The sequence below is a fragment of the Saccopteryx bilineata genome, chromosome 1 (assembly GCF_036850765.1).
Source record: "Saccopteryx bilineata isolate mSacBil1 chromosome 1, mSacBil1_pri_phased_curated, whole genome shotgun sequence".
Classification (NCBI taxonomy): Eukaryota; Metazoa; Chordata; class Mammalia; order Chiroptera; family Emballonuridae; genus Saccopteryx; species Saccopteryx bilineata.
In genome coordinates this window covers 215,421,420-215,446,321 of record NC_089490.1, presented here as the reverse complement: position 1 = coordinate 215,446,321, position 24,902 = coordinate 215,421,420, and the positions used below count along the sequence as shown (strand labels likewise).

At 38.4% G+C, this 24,902-nt stretch overlaps 1 protein-coding gene across 5 annotated transcripts in view; it reads left to right on the top strand.

Moving 5' to 3' along the window:
* Positions 1-24,902, top strand: part of ARID4B (AT-rich interaction domain 4B) — a 183,539-nt gene that overhangs the window by 94,467 nt on the left and 64,170 nt on the right. For all 5 annotated transcript variants that reach the window (XM_066235575.1, XM_066235566.1, XM_066235546.1 and 2 more), the window contains exons 7-9: positions 5,861-5,952; positions 18,064-18,202; positions 24,234-24,313. In XM_066235575.1, the coding sequence (XP_066091672.1) occupies positions 5,861-5,952; positions 18,064-18,202; positions 24,234-24,313 (311 nt within the window). The remainder of the gene's footprint in view (positions 1-5,860; positions 5,953-18,063; positions 18,203-24,233; positions 24,314-24,902) is intronic.

The window sequence follows — 24,902 nt, the reverse complement described above, 5'->3', positions numbered from 1 at the left end:
ATTTTTGTGAGCAGTGTATTTCCCAGGAAAATAAAAAGCATTTCTCAGTGTTTTACATACACTATTGCATTTACATTGTGAATTGGAAACCATTATTTTCTTCTACTTACAGATGATGAAACTGCTATTTAGAGCTGGTTCTTTTTTTTTTTTTTTAAAAGAACTTTTTTTTTTGTATTTTTTGTATTTTTCTGAAGTTGGAAACAGGGAGGCAGTCAGACTCCCGCATGCACCCGACCGGGATCCACCCGGCACGCCCACCAGGGGGCAATGCTCTGCCCATCTGGGGCGTTGCTCTGTTGCAACCAGAGCCATTCTAGCACCTGAGGCAGAGACCATAGAGCCATCCCCAGCTCCAGGGCCAACTTTGCTCCAATGAGTCTTGGTTGCGGGAGGCGAAGAGACAGAGGAAGGAAAGGGGGACGGGTGGAGAGGCAGATGGGCACTTCTGTGTGCCCTGGCCGGGAATCGAACCCGGGACTCCTGCACGCCAGGTCGACGCTCTACCAATGAGCCAACCGGCCAGGGCTTATAGAGCTGGTTCTTAAACCAGCACTTTCTAGTACCAAATCCATGCTCTGAAATTAAAAGGTGTTATTCATTTACTAAGAACGGGGAGTTCACAAAGTTAATGGACATATTGTTATATTCTCTAGTCCTCCCCAGTCCCCAGGCTTTGAATATTAATGCAAAATGTGGCCCAATCATGATTTTTTTTTATCTTTTCAGTCTTATGTTCTACCATTTCCCTCTGCTTCTCCCTTGTACGACCACTTGGTATTTTCAGATTGTGGGTTACACTTTGTCATCCTGGTTTCTGCTGAGGCCTGTTCTTTATAAGGCCACTAGAAATACTTTCTCCGTGGTATCTTTCATGAGCTCTGGAACAAAAAATAAATAATTTTTTTTTTTTAGGTGAGAGGAAGGGAGATAGTGAGGCAGACTCCCACATGCTCCCTGACAGAGATCCTCCCAGCCGTCCTGTCTAGGGCCAGTGCTCGAGTACTGAGCTATTTTTAGTGCTTGAGGCTGTCACGCTCTGACTGAGTTATCCTCAGTGCCCAGGGTCACTCTCGTAACATTCAAGCCACTGGCTGCAGGAGGGGATAAGGGAGAAACGGGGGAAAGTGAGTAGGGGAGAAGCAGATGTTTGCTTTACTATGTGCCCTGACTAGGATTTGAACCTAGGTCATCCATATGCTGCACCAATGCTCTGTCCACTAAGCTACCAGCCAGGACCCTTGAACCAAATTTGATCTTTTTATTTTTTTGATGCTTTTGCACTTCTCTTATTTTATGGTGATTTTGGTTACATTTTTTATTTTCTTTGTGAGATTCTTAGCTGTTTTGGGAAATAGCTAAGTTTTTGTTATCTTGATAGAGTGGCCTTTTCCCAGCAGTGTTTTCTTCACAAAAGCCTTTAATAAGTATTTGTTAAATTAATTCTGAAGATTTAAATAGAGGAAATGCATATAGCTTTAGAGCAAATGCAGTGATTTGACTCTTACACTGATGAAATAACAGAATTCTGAGTTTAGGTAATTTTTAGAAATAACTTCATTTTCCTTAGAACATGTGAGTCAGTCAGTGAATATGGGGGGATTGAAGATTTGATTTATTGTTAATGGAGGCATGTATCTTTAATCCAGAGTAACATCTAAAATATTAATTTTGTTTTGGCAAGAGAATTTTAAGGTGGAAGAGTTCATAACACAGTTGTAGTGTAAAGGGTGAAACCATATGAACAAATACATCTGTGTCTCCTCTTGCCTTTCAGGACTCTCAGTTTTACTCTGTGTGTCTCGTACACAAGAGTGATTGGAATACTGATGTACTCTCCTTACCCTGGTTCCCTGTGCCAGTGCTATGCTTGGCAGTTGGGACATAAGAGTAACTTACTGTCTATTTGCAGAAAAAGAATGCATTAATCAAACAATTAAAACTATTTTAAAATTTTAAGTGTATTAAGCTCTGTGGAGACATGGCCAGGTGTGTATTTAATCTACTATCTATATAGTCTTTTCCTTTATTTGATATTTTCAGAAAATTTTTAAAATTTTTTTAAAGATTACTCAGTATTGACACTAGTAATAATTTTGGCCTTTGAGAGAAAGGCTTTGTTATATGGCCATATTTTGGGTCAAAAATCAATTAATAAGCCACATACCTAAACAAGGACTTAAATTTAAATAAGATTTCTCTGGGGGAGATCATACTAGCACTCAGTCAATTTGAATTCCAACAGTAAAATCGCTCATTCTGTCCATGACCAGTTTAGTGAGGATGTTGCCCACTGGCTAACATACCTGTTGGAGTGTTTAGGTATTTCTACAGACTATTAACATTTTGAATATTATCCCAAAGTAGTTTCATCAGTTGATTTTCTCTCTGTGTATTTACTACATGCAGTTGAAAACTCAAGAAAGTTTTGATAAAATCTCAGCTTCATGTTTCCTGCAGCCTATTTTTGGTAACAGAGCTATGGACATGTTTCCCCTAGGCCTGTGGAATTTTCTTTGAGCCTTCATATAGCCAGGAGTCTCTAGTTTTTGCTCTTCTGGTATGAGACAAGATAGAGTAGACCCTCCCCAGAGCCTTTTTTATCACTTACAGTAAAGGTGCTCCTGCTTTTCTGGCGTGGATTGAGGCCCACGCAGAGATGAGTTTCTTTTATTATTTTTTTTTGTTATAAAATTTACGTGATGAGTTTCTTCTTGTTCTCACTCTTTATTACATACCAGGGAGAGACTATGCTTTATTTGAAAATCCTCTATGTGATTCTTAGATAATGGGTATCTTTTTCCTGTAACAAGCAAAATGAGCAGATGCTTAAAATAGAAAGCACAGTATACTATAATAGGAATCTCTGCTTTCAAGAGAGTAACCTTAATTTTAGGGGTTGAGAAAGGGTATTAATTCATCTATCAGGTTGGCAGAAAAGGATTTCAGATTAATATATTTTCCCTGTTTACCAAATATAGTACTTAAAAATTTTCACTCTTAGGAAGCATAAGTAGGAGTTAAATGACAAGTGACTTCTAAATTTCTGTTTGGCATATTATTGTATCTGGGCCAGCTTTTGCCTCCAAATATTTTTAAATGCCCAATTTACAAGCTAAATTTGAAAGATTAGGTTTTACCCCATAAAAGTTATGATTTTAATCTTTTTTTTGTTTTAATATTTTTTGTATTTTTCTGAAGTTGGAAACGGGGAGAGACAGTCAGACAGACTCCCGCATGCGCCCGACCGGGATCCACCCGGCACGCCCACCAGGGGCGATGCTCTGCCCACCAGGGGGCGATGCTCTGCCCCTCCGGGGTGTCGCTCTGCCGCGACCAGAGCCACTCTAGCACCTGGGGCAGAGGCCAAGGAGCCATCCCCAGCGCCCGGGCCATCTTCGCTCCAATGGAGCCTTGGCTGCGGGAGGGGAAGAGAGAGAGAGGAAGGGGGGGGGGTGGAGAAGCAAATGGGCGCTTCTCCTATGTGCCCTGGCCGGGAATCGAACCCGGGTCCCCCGCACGCCAGGCCGACTCTGTACCGCTGAGCCAACCGGCCAGGGCCTGTTTTAATATTTATTTTTTTATTTATTAGAGATAGGAACACTCTTTTCCTGTATGTGCCCTGACCACAACCTCTGTGCTTTGGGACAAAGCTCTAACCAACTGAGCTATCTGGCCAGGGCTTGAGTTTTGTCTAATCTTTTTTCTTTTAAGTGAGAGTAGGGGAGATACAGAAATAAACTCCTGCATGTGCCCCAACAAGGATCCACCTGGCAACCGTCTGGGGCCAATGCTCTGCCCATCGGACCCAGACACAATTGAGGTATTTTTAGCACCTGAGGGAGAGACTCAATGTAGGAGCCATCCTCAGCATTGGGGGGGGGCTGATGTGCTCAAATCAGTTGAGCAGTGGCTACAGGGAAGAAAGGAGAAGGAAGGAGGGCAGAAGCATATGGTCACCTCTCCTGTGTACCCTGACCAGGAATCGTGTCTGGGACTTCCACATGCTAGATCGATGATCTTCTGCTGAGCCAACCGGCTAGTGATTTTTTTCTCTTTTGAAGGAATTTATTTAATGATTTACAATTAATACTCTTTTCCTATACTGTATTCTGTGTTGTTAGATATCTGTGTATCTTAAATACATTTATATGTATTTTAATGAATTATACAAAATAGATTAACACACGTCCCCTTTTTACAATTTTTCTTTCTCTCAACAAAATTATCTCATTTTAACCTTTACTTGTAAAAGGTTAAAATGCTTGACCAGTGGTGGTGCAGTGGATAGAGCATCGACCTGGGATGCTGAGGTCCCAGATTTAAAATCCTGAGGTCACTGGCTTGAGTGTGGGCTCATCCATCTTGACACAGCTTTACTGGCTTGAGCAAGGGGTCACTGGCTTGGCTTGACACCTCCTGCATTAAGATACCTATGAAACACAATCAATGAACAACTAAGGAGCCACAGCTGAGTTGATGCTTCTCATCTCTCCCCTTCCTGTATGTCTGTCTGTCTTTCTCGCTCACTAAGAAAATTAAAAATAAACTATTTTAAATATTAGCATTAGTTTATATTTAGCTATCTGATCTTTAAATCTAAGTTGCTGGGTATATTTTCATATAACAATGAGGTTTGTAACTTTGAGAAGTCTTTATCTTAAGTAGTTCCTCACTCTCACTTTCATCCTGGCTATTTTCCTGGGATCTTCAGTTCCCCTAGTTTTTATGAAACTATAATAGCAAATGTTTTATTGGAGGGATGAAAGGAATAGCAACTGTGGAAAATCTTAAAAATGCAGAAAAAGTAGGAAATCAGAATTTATATTCAGAGAATTAAGTTAGTTGGAATAGCCTCTTCAGGAAATCATTCCAAAACCCCTTTTTATTCATTTTCTTTTTAACCATCAACCATTTCCTTGCTTGGACATTGTTATTTTTGGATGGGGTTAGGGATAAATGGATTGATATGAACTGTCATGTCAATTGATAACAAGAAAGAAATGTTTTAATTATTATCTTCATACTAAGCTCAATATTACTGTATTTTTTGCTCCATAAGACGCACCCCCCCCCCCAAAAAAAAAAGTGGAGAGGAAAATGCCCATGCATCTTATGGAGCGAAAAATACAGTATTTTATTAAATATTTTAACACATCATTTGGTTCAGAGTATTTTTTTTCTTATTTTTCTCCTCATAAAACCTTAGATGTATCTTATGGTGAGGTGCGTCTTATGGAGGGAAAAATACGGTACGTGCTGCTGATTGAAAAAGAAAGCAAAATATTAAGTGTAGAAAAACTAACTTGTACGTTTTCTTTAATACAGTTTATTGCAGAAAATGTTGGCAAAGTAATAATATAGCCTGTCTGAAGCCTTTTTTCAAGCCTTTGGATGCTTAATCTTAATAATTTTGTTTCTGTTACTTATTAAGAATTTATTTCATATATTATGATTCCCTGTGTGCAAAGAAAAATTTGAGCTGCAGTCAGCCCTGATTCTAGGGTTAGGTCCTTATATGTCCTGTAGGTGTCATATCTCTCCAATAATGTTTCCACTGAGGTGTGTTTTGTTTTGATTATATTTAATCATTGTTAGAAGCCTGTCAACCTTCAAATAGATAATGATATCTAGAGAGAACAGTTAAGTTTATTTTCACTGTTTTTCAGTAATGGGCTTAATCTTTATTCTAACATCTTTGAAAAGAGAGATTTCTATTTTTAGGAAAATTTATTTTAGTCTTCCTTAGGAGAAGTTTTTAACCTCAAAATCTAAGCATATTCTTAAACTGATTTGGTTTGAAAAGTTGAAAGAACTTGCAACGTAATAACTTTTTATGGGTTTATGTTCTTACCCACAGACATTAGACCAGCTCCCACTCACCAACCCTGAACATTTTGGCACTCCAGTCATAGGAAAGAAAACAAATAGAGGAAGAAGATCTAATCATATGTAAGTCCATTTTCATAACTGTTAGTGAAACCTGAACTCATTTTTTCTTCTAGTATTGTTTTAATAGTTACTAATTTTAAATTGTAATTTGCAAAATGCTAACTGGATCCAAAAGTAATTTTAGATCTAATAGTAATGTCAGACTCCTTAGCACAGGTCTTGAGGTTCTCCATGTTCAGCCTCCCTTACCAGCTGTGGATCTACCACCCCTTTCTCCCTACACATATGTTGATGCTGTAGTCAAATGGAATTAGTCAATATTCCCTGAATACATCCTTTGTTTTCCTGATAGCATACTCTTATTCATGCTTTTCTTGTCTCAAATGCTACCCTTCCATATCACTGTCTCACTCATTCTTCAGTTCTCAACAGAAATGCTCCAGTTTTTATGTGAATCATTTGTGTCTCCCCTCTTTTTCTTTGAACACAGACATATTCTTATCCTCTGAACTCTCTAAATTCTTTGCATTTATCTAATGTCATAGACAGTATTTTATGTTATATTATTATTGTAATGTTTTCTTTTCCTAATTATTTACTCTCCCTGACAGTGGGAACTGACTTATTTTCATGTCTTGTAGTTGTGTCACATATTCTACATATTTGACAGATTACTTTCAGTGAAATATGCCCCGGCTCCAAAAGGCTAAATTTAAAAATCACAAGATCTAGGGGTCATGAAATTTCAGGTCATTAGAGATAAAGAAACAATCTTCAAACACTTCCCTAAGGAAAAATAATTTATTGCAAAGGACTAGGAGGCAGAATGGCATCAGACTTCTCAAGAGTAACTCGAGATGGATGCTAGTAGTCACTGGAATGCAGAATAGAGAAATGGAAGTCTGTTAAAAAGGAGGACTTGATTACTTAATATAATAGAACATGGGGGGAGAATTAAAGGTATGATAACAAACAGACAAAATAGCAAAGACATTCTGTAATCTTACCACCCCCAAAATCATACAAGAAAGGAAAACTAGGCCCTGGCCAGTAGGCACAGTGGCAGAGCTTTGACCTGGCGTGTGGAAGTTGCAGGTTCAATTTCTGGTCAGGGCACACAGGAGAAGTAACCATTGCTTCTCCCCTCACCCCTACCCCTTTTCTCTCTTTCTCGTTCTCATTCTCTCTCTCTCTTCCTCTCCTGCAGCCATGGCTCAGTTGATTCAAGCACTCCATCATCGAGCCTCCACCTCAGGCACTAAAAATACTTTGGTTGTGAGCAGCCCCAGATGGGCAGAACATTGGCCCCAGATGGGGGTCACCAGGTGGATTCAGTCAGGCATGTGCAGGAGTCTCTCTATCTCCCCTCCTCTTGCTTACCTAAAAAAAAAAAAAAGGAAAACTACATTAGTAGGATGGAGAGTGTGGAGGTTACATCTATAACAATGGGAAATCAATAGAATAAAAAAATGTATAAATAAAGAAATACTGACATAAGAATATTATTTAGAGATAAGGTAGTAACTATGAGAGGAATAACTGAGTTGAAATAGTTGTCTCCAGGTCATGTCCTGGTATTTCAGTTGGTTAGAGCATTGTGCTGATACTCCACGGTTGCAGGTTCAATCCTGAATCCGGGCACATACAAGAATCAATCAGTGAATGCATAAGTAAGAGGAACACAAGTCAACATTTCTCTCTCTCTCTCCCTTCTTCTCTCCCTCCCTTTCTTGCTTGCTCTCTCTCTCAAATCGATAAATTAAAGTTAAAATTAAGAAAAAAGAATAGTTTCCTCCATGGAGCAGAAGAAAGTTGGAAGGATTGGGGCAGGAGAATGTAGTTTTTATTCATTCTGTTAGAGGTTGTTTTGAAAACAACTTTGAATCTTTAACTTCGATAAGATTTTAATGTGACGAAGCCCAAATACTATTAGAATAGCTATTAAAAATTAATATTAGTCGAATTACTGCAAACGTTAATGTAAGTGAATGCTTTCATTCAGTATACAGCATCAGATGATAAATCTAATTGTGGATAAGCTTGGGAGATAGAAATTAGGTAAGCACTCTCTCTCATATTACTTAGTTTCAGCCTTACAGCAAACCCGTGAAACTTGGCATTAGTTTTACCCTTATTAAAAATTGGGAAATTGGCTGCAGAGACAGTAAATAACTAATTCAAGGAACACAGGAAAGAAAGGACCAGGACTTGAACTCCTCCCCCAGTGCTCCATAGGCCTTTTCCTATTCAATTGATATGCTTAGTACTTCAGTAACTTTTCAAATTAGTTTTTTCCCCAAACTAGTTTTAAGAGTAAATAATGACTTATTTGAGGGAGGAAATTAAAAGACTTAATCCTTGCATTGAAAAAATATTTAATATTACTTACTTTCCTACAATACTTATGATACAAGCCCTGAGGTTTTCTTTTTTTCACTGAATCTTCTAGGAAATGTTTTTTTTAATTTTCAGGTGAATAATTTCTTTCATTTGTGATTTAGTTTGCTGATGATTTGATTATTTTTAATAATCAAGTTGTAACTATTTACTCTTCAACAAATGTCATTTAAAATTGTGTTCTAGTTTAAAAGAAAAAATGAAAATTATACGATAGCATTATTATGCAAGAATCCTGTTGTTATTAGATCTTATTACTATTTAATAATGTTTTTAGTTATTCCAGAGGGCTGCTGTTTGCCATAAAATATCCAAACTCTTCTAAGTTAAATCTTTTGATAGCTCTTTGAAAATTAATGACTACAATTGTGAGTTAAAATTTTTATCTAACATTGGTTGTTAGGGTCTTCCTGTAGTTCTATAGCCAAACTTTAACTATGATTGATGATATCAGAACAGTGAGATGGGGGTATTTAATGTGAAATTACTTTATTAGTGAAGGTTTCCACTTCTCTAGCTCTTGAGAATGATGATGCAGCTTAGTTAAGAATGTGAATGGTGGAGTCAGATGACCTGGAATTCTGCCTCTGCCACTGTCTTGCTCTGTGACTATGTACAGATTACTTAGTCTTTTCATGCCTCAGTTTTCTCATCTATAAAAATGAGATCATGGTATTACCTGTCTCTTTTAGTTGTTGCAAAGATTGAATGTATTCATATCCTTAGATATATATAAAGCACTGTATAGTACTAATATTTGTTTATATGTGAGTATATAAACATTCTGTATACTAGTGTTTATGTTTGACAGGTAGGACTGTGTGGGCTATATACTTTTTTCAGATTTTTTAAAAAATTTATTGATTTTACCAAGCCGAAGTGAATGAGAATATCAACTCATAGTTGCTTCACTTTAGTTGGTCATTGATTGTCATATGTGCCTTGACTGGGCAAGCCCAGGGTTTTGAACTGGTCACCTCAGTGTACTAGGTCAGTGCTCTATCCACTGAGCCACCACAGGCTAAGCTGGGCTTTATTTTTAAAAACAACTTTCCCATATTTATATATTACAGGAAAAATTGATCAATGATTTTTATAAATTTGAAAATCTGCATCTCTTGTTTAGACATTTTTAAAAAGTTTATTTGCTGATATTTAGAGAGTAAAGAGAGAGAGAGAAAATGGGATGGAGAGAAGCGGGAAGCATCAGCTCACAGTTGTTGCTTTCCATATGTGCCTTGACCTAGCAAGTTCAGGGTTTCGAACTGACAGCCTCAGTATTCCAGGTCAAATGCTTTACCCACTGTGCCATCACAAGTCAGGCAGACATATTTTACCTTTTTATAAATGTTATCCAGAAGTATAAAATAAATTTAAGGTAATTTATAGAATATCAAATAGATTGGTTTACAAAAGTGACTAAAAATTATGATATATGACTCTGGCAAGTTAGCTCAGTCAGTTAAGAGCATCGACCTGAAACAACAAGGTTGTGTGTTTGATCCCCAGTCAGGGCACACATGGGAAGCAACCAGTGAATCATGATCTGTCAAAAATTGTTATGTTTCTTAGCTGAGGTTTTTCTTTCTCACTTTCTCATAAATGTCTGAGCATAAAACATGTAGTTTTCACTGAGCAAGTTGATCTTTGCTTTCTAAAGACTCCAGCAAACATTCTAAATCAGTAACTTTCTTGTTGAGAATCTCTATGTGTAATGAGAGATTTGATGTTTGGTTTGTGTTGTATTTGTGCAAAGTATGAAGGTGGACAAAAGGGTAAGAATTACCACTGTAGGAAATGAAGCCAGTCTCATAAGTGTTCTTTGTTTGCTTGCTATTTCTCACCCCTCACCACTGTGGTCATTCCCACTGCCAAAGAGACATTATAATGTTCTTGCTTCATGCCATAAGCCTTGGTGTGTAAGCACCACAAGCAGGTGCCCACAGTGATGCCCATCTCCTTAATTATATTTCCTTGAAGTTTTCTTTGCTTTCTGCAGAGTGATTTTCTACAGTAGTCTTATCTGACTTTCAGTTCCTCCTCCATTCTAAATTTTATTTTTGTACAAATATAAATAAGGGATATCTTCTCCTAGGATTCCCTAGACTCTATTGTTGCAATAATGTATTACTTTCTTTGTTTTCTTTTAACAACTGTTAATTCACATACCAGTAATCTGGCCCCAGGTATTCCAAAATTGATTATTTTGACATCTTCAATTGTTTTATTTATATTCTACTTTTAATTAATACTAATACGTTTGAGTGTTTTCTTTTTTAATGGTTGTCATCCTTTACCTTAATTTTTTTAAAGCAAATTATTGATTCTTTTGTTCAGTGTATAACTTGGTTAAATTTTGTCCTTATAATATATCTATTGTGTGTAGAGGTTTTGTTTGATTCTGTCTAGAGAATAGAATGCCTTAAATTATAGAAATATCTGTGTCTCCTCCCCCAAAAAATGTTTTTTCCAATAACCCAGAAAAATATATAATGTGCACCTGCTACCATAGGAAAACAGTCTGTTGTTTCCCATTTAGGAAAAGAATAAAGTATAACAAGACCTATAAGGATTCTTGTTAGGGATTATTTATAGGTATAAGTTTTACCCAGTGATGGTGCTGAGATTTATTCAATAAACTAGTGAGTAGAATCTGGTAATTACAGATCTGCAAATCTTTTTAAAATTTTTTGTTGAGATATAATTCACATATAGAAGTCCCGAGTTCAATTCCCGGTCAGGGCACACAGGAGAAGCACCCATCTGCTTCTCCACCCTTCTACCTCTCCTTCCTCTCTATCTCTCTCTTCCCCTTCCACAGCCAAGGCTCCACTGGAGCAAAGATGGCGCAGGTGCTGAGGATGGCTTCATGGCCTCCGCCTCAGGTGCTAGAATGGCTCCAGTTGCAACGGAGCAATGCCCCAGATGGGCAGAGCATCGCCTCCTAGTGGGCATGCCAGGTGGATCCCAGTAGGGCGCATGTAGGAGTCTGTCTCTCTGCCTCCCTGCTTCGCACTTAAGAAAAATACACACACAAAAAAAAGATCATTGAGGTAAGAATTGCATTTCAAAGACTGAGCTGCTGAAGTTCCTAGCTCAGTTTCTATTTGCATCCCATCATTTGCTGTTCTATGGCATCTGTCTTGTCTCACGTTCTTCTCACTTGACCTGACCAGGCAGTGGCACAGTGGATAGAGCATCAACCTGGGACGTAGAGGACCCAGATTTGAAATTCGAGGTCACTGGCTTGAGCACAAGCTCATCAGCTTGAGCACGGCTCACCAGTTTGAGCATGGGGTTGCTGGCTTGAGCGTGGGATCATAGACATGAAGCAATGGGTCATTGGCTCAGTTGCAGCAGACCTCCCTCTCCCCCATCAAGGCACATATAAGAAAGCAATCAATGAACAACTAAGGAGCTGCAACAAAGAATTGATGCTTCTCATGTCTGTCCCTCTCTCTGTCTCTCTGACTAAAAAAGTAAAATGAAGTTCTCACTTGATTTACAATTAATTTATAATAGTGGTGTATGATTAGCTGTTAGTTTGTTATGGTAAACATTTCCATGTAATTAGCTTTCTTTTCAGTGACATCATTAGATATTATTTTGTAGAAACTGCATTATTTTGCTGTGGCTCTATAACCAAATACCTCCCCACCAAAGAAGCAATAATGTCAGAGGGGAATAAATACCAAGGCTGTTCTCTGCTTGCTCTCTTTGCTCCTTATTTTAGTTCATCAGTTTATTGAGCATTTGTTTTACATAAACACTTTTCCAGCTAAGCTTCTCTAAAAGGAAAAGTTGTAAAGGAAGTTTAGGTGTACCGATATGGTTTATACTGGTTTATACCTTAGACTGATTGATTGTATTTAGTGATTTCAGGACAAATAATAAATCTATTCAGTTCATTTATTTAGTCAGCACATATTTATTGAGCATTTACACTGTTCCAAGCATTCTTCAGGTTCTTGAGATATATCAGTGAACAAGATAGGCATTTGCAAAACTTCTGCCCTTAGAGCTTAGGTACTGTGTTTCCTCATGTATAAGATGCTCCTTAATTTGGGGGCCTGAAATTTAGGGGGGAAATGTATTATATAAAGTTATTGAACTCAAGTTTTTTTATTTATTTACTTTTTTAGATTTTATTTATTCATTTTTATTAGAGAGAAAGAGAGAGGGAGAGATAGAGAGAGAACAGGGGGAGGAGCAGGAAGCATCAACTCTCATATGTGCCTTGACCAGGCAAGCCCAGGGTTTTGAACCGGCGACCTCAGCATTCCAGGTCGACGCTTTATCCACTGCGCCACCACAGGTCAGGCCTGAACTCAAGTTTTATTCATCATAAAATTCATGCAACTCCTCATCAAGCACAAAAAAGTAGGAAATGCAAGTACAAAAACAAACTACAACCACTGTAATAAGACACACCCAGTTTTTAGACCCCAAATTTTTCGGGAAAGGATGGGTCTTATACATGGGTAAATACAGTATATATTCATCCCCTTTTTTGTAGGGGTTGATAGCAATAAGTAAGAGTGTAAGAAAAAAATTAGTTGTATAATATGGTAGATTTAAAAATGCTGTGGAAATAACAGATTGGGGTGGGCAGATTGTAAATTTGAATAAAGTACTTAGGGTAGCCTAACTGAGATGACATTTGAGCAGAGATCTAGAGGAGATGAAAGTAGAGGGTTCCAGGTTATTCTTCTGCAAAAGGGAGTAGAAAAATGAGGTGTAGTAGCCATGTAGTAGCCAGTGGAGAAAGTGAAGTGAGGGGATTTTTTTAAGTTGGAGAAATAACAGCACACAATGGAAATAGAAGTATGCTGATCAGACTCAGTCTAGTAGAGGCAGAATTGCTGTAGAAGTCTTGAGTAGATGACGGGGAAGGGAATCTTGTCCATACATGGGGAATAGCTATAGAGTGGCACCTGGACATTTACTATGTAAGGCAGATAGATGTTTTGTGTTGCTTGTATTCAGGCAAATCTTTTTGGTGACTGAAACCTTCACACTTGGTAAGTCTTAAGAAAGATACGAGAACCTTTGTAAAGATGCCGATGACTTTGTTAGCCAAATAAAGCCCAGTTTACTCTTTCTCTGTTTTACAGATTTGATAGATGTTATTTGACATTGTGACTTTCTTTCTTGCTAGTGATAATGACATAAAGGGCATCCATAAAGCCCTAGCTGAATGAGTATTTTATGACTACTTTGAAAAAGCAGTAATTACAGTTTTAAGGTGGGTTTTTTCCTACAATCATTAGAAAGTGGAGGGAGGAAAATCATTGCCCTGAGATGCTCTTCTAATCAAATAGAAATCAGACTTGTGAAGTCTGTCATTACTGTCCCAAGCTATGTGCCCATAATAAGTTTTTATCCTCTACTAATATGAAGGTAGGTTGTTTTTTTTCCTACTACTTATTACCTACTTTCTAAGTAGGGATTAAACTGTTTTAAATGCTGTTTGAAGTATAGTAGTATTACCCAGTAACAAACTTGGACAACTTGCTTTGTTTTCGAGGGGATAATTTTTACTTATTTGATCATTGAAATCAAATAGTGATATACCCCATATGACTCTAGAATCTTTAATATTGTTATAGTAGTTTTTGCTTTTGTGGTGTGTGTGTGTGAGAGAGAGAGAGAGAGAGACAGACAGACAGACAGAGACAGAGAGGGACAGATAGGGACAGACAGGAAGGGAGAAAGAGGAGAAACATCAATTCTTCATTGCGGCACCTTAGTTGTTCATTGATTGCTTTCTCATATGTGCCTTGACTGGAGGCTATAGCATACCAGGTGACTCCTTGCTCAAACCAGATGAGCCCGTGCTCAAGCCAGCGACCTCGGGGCTTCAAACCCAAGTCCTCCATGTACCAGTCCGATGCTCTATCCACTGCACCATTACCGGGTCAGGCTGCTTTCTTTATATTTATATTGGGATATAAAAATATAAAGAGATGACATTTATATTGCCATCCCTTTGGAAAGGCATGAAGACCATTATAGAATATGCTGTCAGTTAACATTTTTGGTCAGTGAACTTGGTCATTGCCAACTATCTCAAAAAATATTTCCTTTTATTTTTTTTCTTTTTATTAAGTGAGAAGAGGGGAGACAGAGACAGACTCCCACATGTGCCCCAACTGACCAGGATCCACCCGGCAAGCCCGCTATTGGGTGATGATCTGCCCATCTCGGGCGTTGCTCAGCAACTGAGCTATTCTTAGCACCTGAGATGAGGCTTCCACTGACCCATCCTCAGAACCCAGGGCCAACTCGCTTCAATCAAGCCATAGCTGCGGGAGAGGAAGAGAGAGAGAAAGAAGCGACAGAGGGAGGGTTGGAAAAGCAGACGGTTGCTTCTCCTTTGTGCCCTGACTAGGAATCGAACCTGGGACATCCACATGCCAGGCCAATACTCTATCACTGAGCCAACCAGCCAGGGCCAAAAAATGTTTTCATACTAGCCATTATTATTTTTATTATTATTTATTTAAAATATTTTTTTTCCCACCTGACTGGGCGGTTGCACAGTGGATAGAACATCGGACTGTGATGCAGAGGATCCCAAGGTTGCCAGTTTGAGCGCAGGCTCATCTGGTTTGAGCAAGGTTCACCAGCTTGGACCCAAGGTCGCTGGCTTGAGCAAGGGGTTACTTGGTCTGCTAAAAGCCCACGGTCAAGTCACATATGAGAAAGCAATCCATGAATAACTAAGGTGTTGCAATGTGAAGTGAAAAACGAATGATTGATGCTTCTCATCTCTTCGTTCCTGCTTGTCTGTCCCTGTCTATCCCTCTCTCTGACTCTCTCTCTGTCTTTGTAATTAAATAAATAAATAAATAAATAAAAATAAAAGATATTCTCCTTCCCTTTAAATATTTTTGATTGATTCTAAAGAGAAAGGAAGGGATAGAGAGATTGATTTGTCATTCTACTTATTTATGCATTATTGGTTGATTCTTGTATGTGCCCTGACTTGGAATTAAACTTGCACCTTTATTATGTTGGGAGGACACTCTACTTGACTGAGCTACCAGGGCTCTTCTGTTTTATTTTATAAAAAGAACCTAATTTGTAGTCTGTTTATTCACTGTTTTTAGTGTCTTTTTTATTATAAATAAATTTTTATTAATTTTAATGGGGTGACATCAATAAATCAGGGTACATATATTCAAAGAAAACATGTCCAGGTTATCTTGTCATTGAATTATGTTGTATACCCATCACCCAAAGTCAGATTGTCCTCCATCACCTTCTATCTAGTTTTCTTTGTGCCCCTCCCCCTCTCCCTCCTTCCCTCCCCCCTTCCTTCCCCCCCCCCTCATAACCACCACACTCTAGTCCATGTCTCTTAGTCTCATTTTTTTATGTCCCACCAATGTATGGAGTCCTGCAGTTCTTGTTTTTTTCTGATTTACTTATTTCACTCTGTATAATGTTATCAAGATCCCACCATTTTGTTGTAAATGATCCGATGTCATCATTTCTTATGGCTGAATAGTATACCATGGTGTATATGTGCCACATCTTCTTTATCCAGTCTTCTTTTCTTTTTTTACACTGATTAAAGCCTTTAAGCAAACTCTTGGCCAATACAGCAAGAATCCATAAAAGAGTAGTGTCCTTAACATGTTCACTAAGTCCAAGTTGGCACCATCACCATGCCAAATCCCTGAAAAATGCAACCCAACCCCAGTTCAGTCTGTTAGGAGCTGTCACAAGGAGCAGGAGTCCAGGAAAAGTCCACATCCAGGAAAAGTCTGCATGGTACTGGAATTGTTGTCACAATTCTATACTTTGCAGCTCATGTCCAAGTCCCAGTGACCACTGCTTCTAGCTGGTAATGATTCAAGTAGACTGAAAAAACCATCTGCACCATGCGTGGATATGGAGCTTCTGTTCTCCTCTGCCTGGAGAGATGAGACCAGGGTGCTTTTCCCTGGAGCTCTGCGACTGTGGCTTGGTAAAGAGAACCTTGGGATACACTAAGCTGGGTGGCAAAGGTAGATTCATAATAGAAGTTGGCAAAAGGGGGAAAGAGAGCTCTAAATTAGGAGTAGGTCCCAGCCTGAAATATGAGTGGGGCATTGAGGTAGGAGGAATAAAGGAAACACTCTATATTAAACAAAGCAGCAGAAAATAGGACTATCAACACCCACAACAGAGATCTTTGAGGGAAGAATAAAAAACCTGACTATTCAGGCAAGACATAGTTAAGTGGCCCTTGTGCAAGTGAGATCAGTTTACCTGCTTCTTGGAAGAAATACCCTAGGCTCGTCCACAGTGTCGTTGATGGGGCTGACTGCCCTGGATACCTTCAGCCTTGAATGACAAATCCTAGCATTCTGGGCAAGGTTAGGTCATAGGTGGCTGGAACAGTGCTGGAAGAGACTGAACCCTCCCTTAGAGGAGCGAGGGGGAAGCCTACCTTCCAGTGTCCCTGTTTCCTCACAGCGGAGGCATGTAAGTGTGGCAGACTTTAGCTCAATGGCCTTCCTTTCCACTATTGAAGCAGGACCCAGATAGCATCCTATGAGACCGCTTTGGGGCCTTGGAGCCTTTAAGGGCATATCCTAAAAGCTGGTAGTTCACCTGATCTCTATTGGGCTTTTTCTGCTTCTTGGTATCTTAAAAGCCATGCTCAGAAGATCTCGCTGAGGGGTTTGAAGATCCCCATTCACCTATATAAATCTTTTCCATATATCTGAAGCTATTTGGAAAAAGACAAAACAGTGTTATCAGCTGGATCAAATAAAAGAAGGTAGTAGTTTGCAGGAGAAAAAGATTTGGTGTCTCCTGTTCATCAGCATTCAAAAGAAATTTACAATTTTTTAAGTAAAAAGCATGATATGGTAGACCCATAGGAGTTCCAGGATATGACTCCCCCCTTTTAAATTTTTTTAAATTGACCTTAAAATATTTGCTGGGTACACTGTTTTTAGTGTCTTTTTTTTTTATAAAAAAATTTTATTTTAATGGGGTGACAGCAATAAATCAGGGTACATATATTCAAAGAAAACATTTCCAGGTTATCTTGTCATTTAGTTCTGTTGCATACCCATCACCCAAAGAGAGATCGTCCTCCGTCACCCTGTTTTTAGTGTCTTATTCTGGCATTTTGAGTACTTAAAATTTTTATTTTTTTAACACTGATTGTAGGCTTTTTCTAACCATCAGATAAGTAGTTTTAGATTCTTTTCATAACATCTTTCTAATTTACTAGTTCAATATACAGTGTAACTGGGAGGAATTTTTACCATAACACAAAAGAATTATATTGTGCATTTTATGAATATTTGTGTATATTTGACATTGAAGATAACAGTGGTGATCTCTTATCAGATTGTCTACTCTCCCTGCCCTGACTTCCAGTAATAAAGGTCTGCCTTCCACCTTTTAAAATTAGCTTTGTACTGAGTGTACAATTACTATCTCTGTAACTCCTTTAAGAGGAGGATCTAGTATGTTTTTACTCTGTATAATAGTACTAGGATATTCAATTTGGGGCCTTCAGCTTTTTGATAATTTGGGGACCAGTGTTAGTCTGTTCTGATCTTTCCCTTAATCGTTTAAAATAGTATCAAATAAACCTGATAACCTTTTTTGGTTGTTCTTTAGAAATTTAGAAAACTAAAACTTAAATTAGCCATTTTATGGGGATTAGGAAATGGTGTAAGATTTCTAGAATACCTATATTGATCTACTGGTATGTTTGGTCTTTGTGAAGATAAATAGAAATATCTTACTGTTTTCTTTCCCTAGACCAGAGGAAGAGTCTTCTTCATCCTCCAGTGATGAAGATGAGGATGATAGGAAACAGACTGATGAACTACTAGGAAAAGTTGTATGTGTAGATTACGTGAGTTTGGATAAAAAGAAAGCACTGTGTTTTCCTGCATTGGTGAGTAACTTTAGTATAAAAAAGAGTTTAATTTTCAATTACACAAGTTTATGAAATAAAAGTGATTGTCTTAGTGTTTTTCATAGGTACAAAGTGGATTTAGCATCATTTTATTCAGACGAAGATTACTTTCAAAATTGTTTTTGAGTACAAGTCATTTAAGAAAGACAGAATTGTGATAATTTTAGAGGCTAGGTATATGGGAGTTCAATATACTGCTATTTGGGGAAGTTTACAATGCAGATTTTGAAAACTCTTAAATCTACCGTGTAAAAGATTATGAAAGAAGAACAGAATCTTTATTTTTGATCGTTGTCTACAAATGATGTCTATTTGTCATTTTTTTCAGTGAACATAATTTGTATTTTTTATTTTGAGTGCTTAGTTTAGTTTTTTTGCATAAAATAAGTGTCCAATAAATGTGAGCTCTTACAATTAAAACCAATGAGGGCAGCCTGACCAGGCGGTGGTGCAGTGGATAGAGCGTCGGACTGGGATGCTGATGACCTGGGTTTGAGACCCCGAGGTCACCTGCTTGAGTGCGGGCTCATCTGGTTTGAGCAAAAGCTCACCAGCTTGGACCCAAGGTTGCTGGCTCGAGCAAGGAGTTACTCGGTCTGCTGAAGGCCCGTAGTCAAGGCACATACGAGAAAGCAATTAGTGAATAACTAAGGTGTCGCAATGTGCAATGAAAAGCTAATGATTGATGCTTCTCATCTCTCCGTTCCTGTCTGTCTGTCCCTGTCTATCCCCTTCTCTGACTCTCTCTCTCTGTCTCTGTTAAAAAAAAAAAACCAATGAGGGCAATTATTTGTTTTAATATACACATACTTTATGATAATTTTGTATCTCTTCATGTTTATACCTGTCCATCCAGCATCTATTTATTGGACACCTATTATGTACAGGATTGTGCTAAGACCTATACAAGGCTTATGAGGTGTAGATATAACTATTTATTCTCATTTAGACAGAGATAAGAAATGGAGTATTAGAAGGTTTATGTGATTCATCAAGCTTGGTTACTGGTAAGCTGAAAACTTAAGTGTTAATATATGTGATCATTTCTTTTTTTTCTAAAGCTCTAAGATTCTTTGTAAGAATAGTTTTTGAAACCATAATTTCTAAATAGTGTCTTTGATGATTAGAAAAATATTTGGGATTTTGGTATTGAAAGGTCCATAATATTAGTCAAACATTTCATTAATGTTTTAAAAACAGAATTATTGATATATTTTATCCTTTGCCCAAAATTGAGGTCTTTTGGACAATGATGAAAAATTTAGTCAACCAGAAGTATGAAATAGTGTTCTAAATCAAGCAATCTTTACATAATCACATAATATTTGCATTTGCATTTTTAAAATTAGTTTTTATAAATTGAGGTAAATTTTATAGGTGCTTTGATAACATCATTATGTTAGAAAACATTCACATACTTTTAGGAAGTGTGAATAACCAAATGAGTATCAAGCATTCACCTAGTCAGGCATTGTGCTAAGCTTAACATAAGCGTTCGCATTTAGTTCTTATTGAGGCTGATAAATAAGTGGTATTTACCCCAATTTGAAAAGGAGGAAATCTTATCTTCCATGACTCATAGTCTTTCAGTTTTCTTCACTATTTCTTCTCTAACCAGACTTTAAGTGTTGTTGTTCAAGGTTCAAAACATATCACACATTTTTTAGGGTAATCTCATCCCCTTTTATAGCATTGATAACAAACTGAAATGCCTTAGGGACCAAGTAAAAAATAGGGATTGTGGTTTCTGTGTCAGAGTGGAGAGTGAAATCGCTAGTCACACGCAACTGTCAGCACTGGCCAGAGCTGTTATATTTATACTTTTCAACCCTAAGGTCAGGAGCAAAACCCAAAAGGATATATTTGGTTCATAGTTTTAGACCCAAGTTTTAGACTCCTGATATTTAGGCTGTCAACTAACAGGTTTATAACTCAAAAGAGTTCAAATCTCGCCCTGGCCGGTTGGCTCAGCGGTAGAGCGTCGGCCTAGCATGCGGAGGACCCGGGTTCGATTCCCGGCCAGGGCACACAGGAGAAGCGCCCATTTGCTTCTCCACCCCTCCGCCGCGCTTTCCTCTCTGTCTCTCTCTTCCCCTCCCGCAGCCAAGGCTCCATTGGAGCAAAGATGGCCCGAGCGCTGGGGATGGCTCCTTAGCCTCTGCCTCAGGCGCTAGAGTGGCTCTGGTCGCAACATGGCGACGCCCCGGAGGGGCAGAGCATCGCCCCCTGGTGGGCAGAGCGTCGCCCCTGGTGGGCGTGCCGGGTGGATCCCGGTCGGGCGCATGCGGGAGTCTGTCTGACTGTCTCTCCGTTTCCAGCTTCAGAAAAATGAAAGAAAAAAAAAAAAAAAGAGTTCAAATCTCTATTCTGAGTACCAGATCTGGGTATTGCTCTATTCAGTATTTCCACTTGGGTATTCTTTAGCCCTCTCAGAACTTAATAAACCTAAAAGCAAATTTATTTTCTCCTCCCCCATTCCCAAACCTGGTCCTTCTCCATTATCTTCTCATAGTGAATGAGGCAGAAACCCAAGCATCCTCTTCTTTTTCATCTTTCCACTTCCCTAATTATCTCTAGTACTTCTTTTTTTAATTTTTATTGAGAAGCAGGGAGGCAGAGATTCCAGCATGTACCCTGACCAGGATTCACTGTCAACCCCCCTACTGGGCAATGGTCTGCCAATCTGGGACCGTTGCCCTGTTGCTCAGCAACCAAGCCATCTTAGTGCCTGAGGTGAGGCCATGGAGCCATCCTCAGCACCCAGAGCCAACTTGTTCAAACTGGGCCATGGCTTTGGGAGTTGAAGAGAGAAAAAAGAGAAGGGGAAAGGGTGGAGAAGTAGATGGTTGCTTCTCCTGTGTTCCCTGACTAGGACTCGAACCTAGGACTTCCACACGCCGGGCCAACACTCCACCGCTGATACAACTGGCCATGTCCATCTCTAATATTTATTTTTTTCATTTTCCATTACCACCATTTTACATTCAAGTAACCATATGTCACCTGGATGATTATAGTAGCTTAGTGTGTGTGTGTGTGTGTGTGTGTGTGAGAGAGAGAGGGGGGGGGAAGAGAGAGAAACAGAGGCACAGATAGACAGGAAAGGAGAGAGATGAGAAACATCAATTCTTCATTGCGGCTCCTTAGTTCATTGATTGCTTTCTCATATGTGCCTTGACGGGGGGGGGGGGGGGTTACAGCAGAACAAGTGACCCCTTGCTCAAGCCAGTGACCTTGAACTCAAGCCAGTGATCTTGGCTTCAAGCCAGCGATCTTTGGGCTCAAGCCAGCAAAGATGTCTATGATCCCATGCGCAAGCCAGTGACTCCACAGTCAAGCTGGTGAGCCCATTCTCAACCCAGGTGGACCTGTGCTCAAGCGGAGACCCTGGGGTTTCAAACCTGGGTCCTCTGCGTCCCAATCCAATGCTGTATCCACTGTGCCATTGCCTGGTCAGGCAATGTCTTTTAACTCTTACCCTTCTCTGGTCCATTGTTTTCTTTATAGCCAAAGTAACTTTTTTTCTTTTTTTTTTTTAGCCAAAGTAATTTTTAAAAGGCAAATCTATAATATAATCCTGCTTCATACTTTTTCTATAAACATTTTAGATTTTGTCCTAAGAATTAACATGGCCCACAAGAAAACCTGAATCCTACTTATCTCTCTTTTTCAGCTCAGGCAAAAAGTCAGCTGTACTGACCTTTTGCTTCCTATAATGGTTTCCACCGCTTACTGTCTCAGTCCCTACTCATAATCCATTTCCTCTGCTGGCATGCTGCCCTGTGCTGTACACATGTATATGCACATACATCCGTCTATAGGCAGAGCTGAGCTTAAATGTTGTTTCCACTTGGTCCCTGACCACTGTGATAAGGACTTCTTCACACAACAGTGATAAAGTAAATGTGCGTGCACAGGTTTAGTGCTTGTCTTCCAAGCAGAGTGCGAGCTCCATGGGAGGAACAGTGACCATCTTAGCCTGTGTATTCCCCAACATCTAGGGCAGTACCGTACCTTCCTGTAGTAGTTAATATTTGTAGATCGACTAGTTGAATGAATGAACCAGTGTTAAAAAACTATTTACTTCATGACTTTTATGTAATGAGAGTAAAGGTTCCATATATGCTAATAAATGTAAAAACTTTCATCACTGAATTAATTTGAAAATGCCATCAATATTTAGGAAATGCTTAATGCAGTGTTATTGTAATCATGAAAAATGTTAACTTCTTAACCCTTTGAGTAGTACGACCGTTCATGTACGTCCTCATGCCTCCTGACCATCCAGAGTACGATAATACAAAAAATTTTATTTTAAAAATGTGTAAGGCAACAAATATTAAAAAAGGCAAATGTATGTTCTTCTTGTTTCCATAAATTGGTTATCAAACAAACATGATTTTAAGTTAATAAAAAACTGGAACTGGAACTAATTTAATTTTTGGGAAAAAACTCCCTTTCGGGAGTCAGCAAGCATGAAAAAAAACCTCACTACTCAAAGGGTTAATTAAAAGACTGAACTAGAACTAACCTGTTTCTCGCTCCTCTGTGGCCTGTGGTGAGTACTGCCTTTGTGTACCATGGTATCATTCTTTAGAGCTAATGAGACAGGCCTTTAAACAACCTGTCAACTTATTTAGCCCAGTTTTCAAATGAACTTTATTTTTTAAATTTATTAATATTAGAGAAGCATTAACTCATAGTTGCTTTAGTTGTTCATTGATTGCTTCTCATATGTACCATGACCAGACAAACCCAGGGTTTTGAACTAGCAACCTTAGTATTCCAGGTTGATGCTCAATCTGCTGTGCTACCACAGGCCAGGCTAGCCCAGTTTTCATTTAAAAATGTAACTATACCATTAATTTGTTCTTGGTATACCTAGATCAGCGGTTTTCAACCTGTGGGTCGTGACCCCAGCAGGGGTCGAATGACCAAAACACAGGGGTCGCCTAAAGCCATCTGAAATACATATTTTATTTTAAAATGTATTGTATAATAAATATGTATTTTCCGATGGCTTTAGGCGACCCCTGTGTTTTGGTCATTCGATCCCCGCTGGGGTCGCGACCCACAGGTTGAGAATCGCTGACCTAGATGGTTGTCTGGGAATTAAAATAATTAGAGTTTATAGGCATCTTGCATTCGTACTGCCTTCGTGAGAAGACATTCTTTATCCTCCTTGTAAATAACAGCTGAGGCAGTTTCAAATAAAAAAATCTTCTAGTGTTATTAAGAAATCTTACACTGACTCCAGAAAGGTACCCACTTGAGTGGGCAGGGTAGTATTATGAAGAAATTTAATATGTGTTAAAACAGTGGTCCCCAACCTTTTGGGGCTACGGACCGGTTTAATGTCAGAAAATATTTTCATGGACCGGCCTTTAGGGTGGGACGGATAAATGTATCACGTGACTGAGACAAGTGTCAAGAGTGATTCTTAGATGTAACAGAGGGAATCTGGACATTTTTTAAAAATAAAACATCATTCAGACTTAAATATAAATAAAACGGAAATAATGTAAGTTATTTATTCTTTCTCTGTGGACCAGTACCAAATGGCCCAAGGACCGGTACCAGTCCACGGCCCAGGGTTTGGGGACCACTGTGTTAAAGTATATATATTTAAATGTAAATAATAGAACCACATCTCTGCCCTTTTCTTTTGGATAGAGACTGCTCTGATTAATGTTTTAAAATCTGATCCCAATTTGATTTCTGTTCTTTTAGCCACGATGCAGGCCCTCAGCTAAGGTCCTAGCTATAGTCCTTCTCTACCCCTGATCCACTTCCATCCCACTTTCTGTTCCTGACTAGGATGTGTGCACAGTCCCAGAGGTGGTGTAAAGTTACTGTGTGTGTTCCCACAGTACTGTACCTATTTGCCTTAAAACTAAACTCAGTTTTTAAACTGAGCTGAAACTTTCTCAAAGGATTTAAGTAATTGGTACTTATGCAACTATCTACAAATGTGCTTTTAGTTGTAATAATTTTACACTTTTTTTTAAAGGTGGTTTGTCCTGATTGTAGTGATGAAATTGCTGTGAAAAAAGATAATATTCTTGTTCGATCTTTCAAAGATGGCAAATTGTAAGTATAATTCATTTGGTATGAAAAATATGTTTGTTTTTCCAAATTAAGATGATAAATAATAAATTTGTAATTTCCAGTAATATTACCCTTTTACTTTTTATCATTCAGAATGTTTCAAAGTATGATCATTTTTCATATTATTAAGTGTAGTAGTATTATAGTATATCTTACCTTGTTCATTTTGGTCTTTGCTAAACTCCACTCTTACTACTAATTTGTCAGTTTTACCTATAATAATAGCGGATGATTTGTTGAGACAAATTTGATATATCTATCATAGCTACACTTAATTGATATATTAGTTGATATAGTTATTCTTGAATGTCTAATCAGGACTTGAATATTTTTAATTATGGCTGAATGGTGTAATCAGTGGTGGGATTCAAATAATTTAATAACCAATTCTCTGCCCTAATGACCATTTTTAAATATAAAAAAAGATATACTGAAAGGAAGTTTATTATTTCATGCATTCAATACTTAAATAAGAATAAAAGAGGTATACAAAACTAGATTATAAGAGAGTTTTAAAATATTAATGAAAAAATATGAAATAATACCTGACAAAAAACAAGGAAACTGTTAT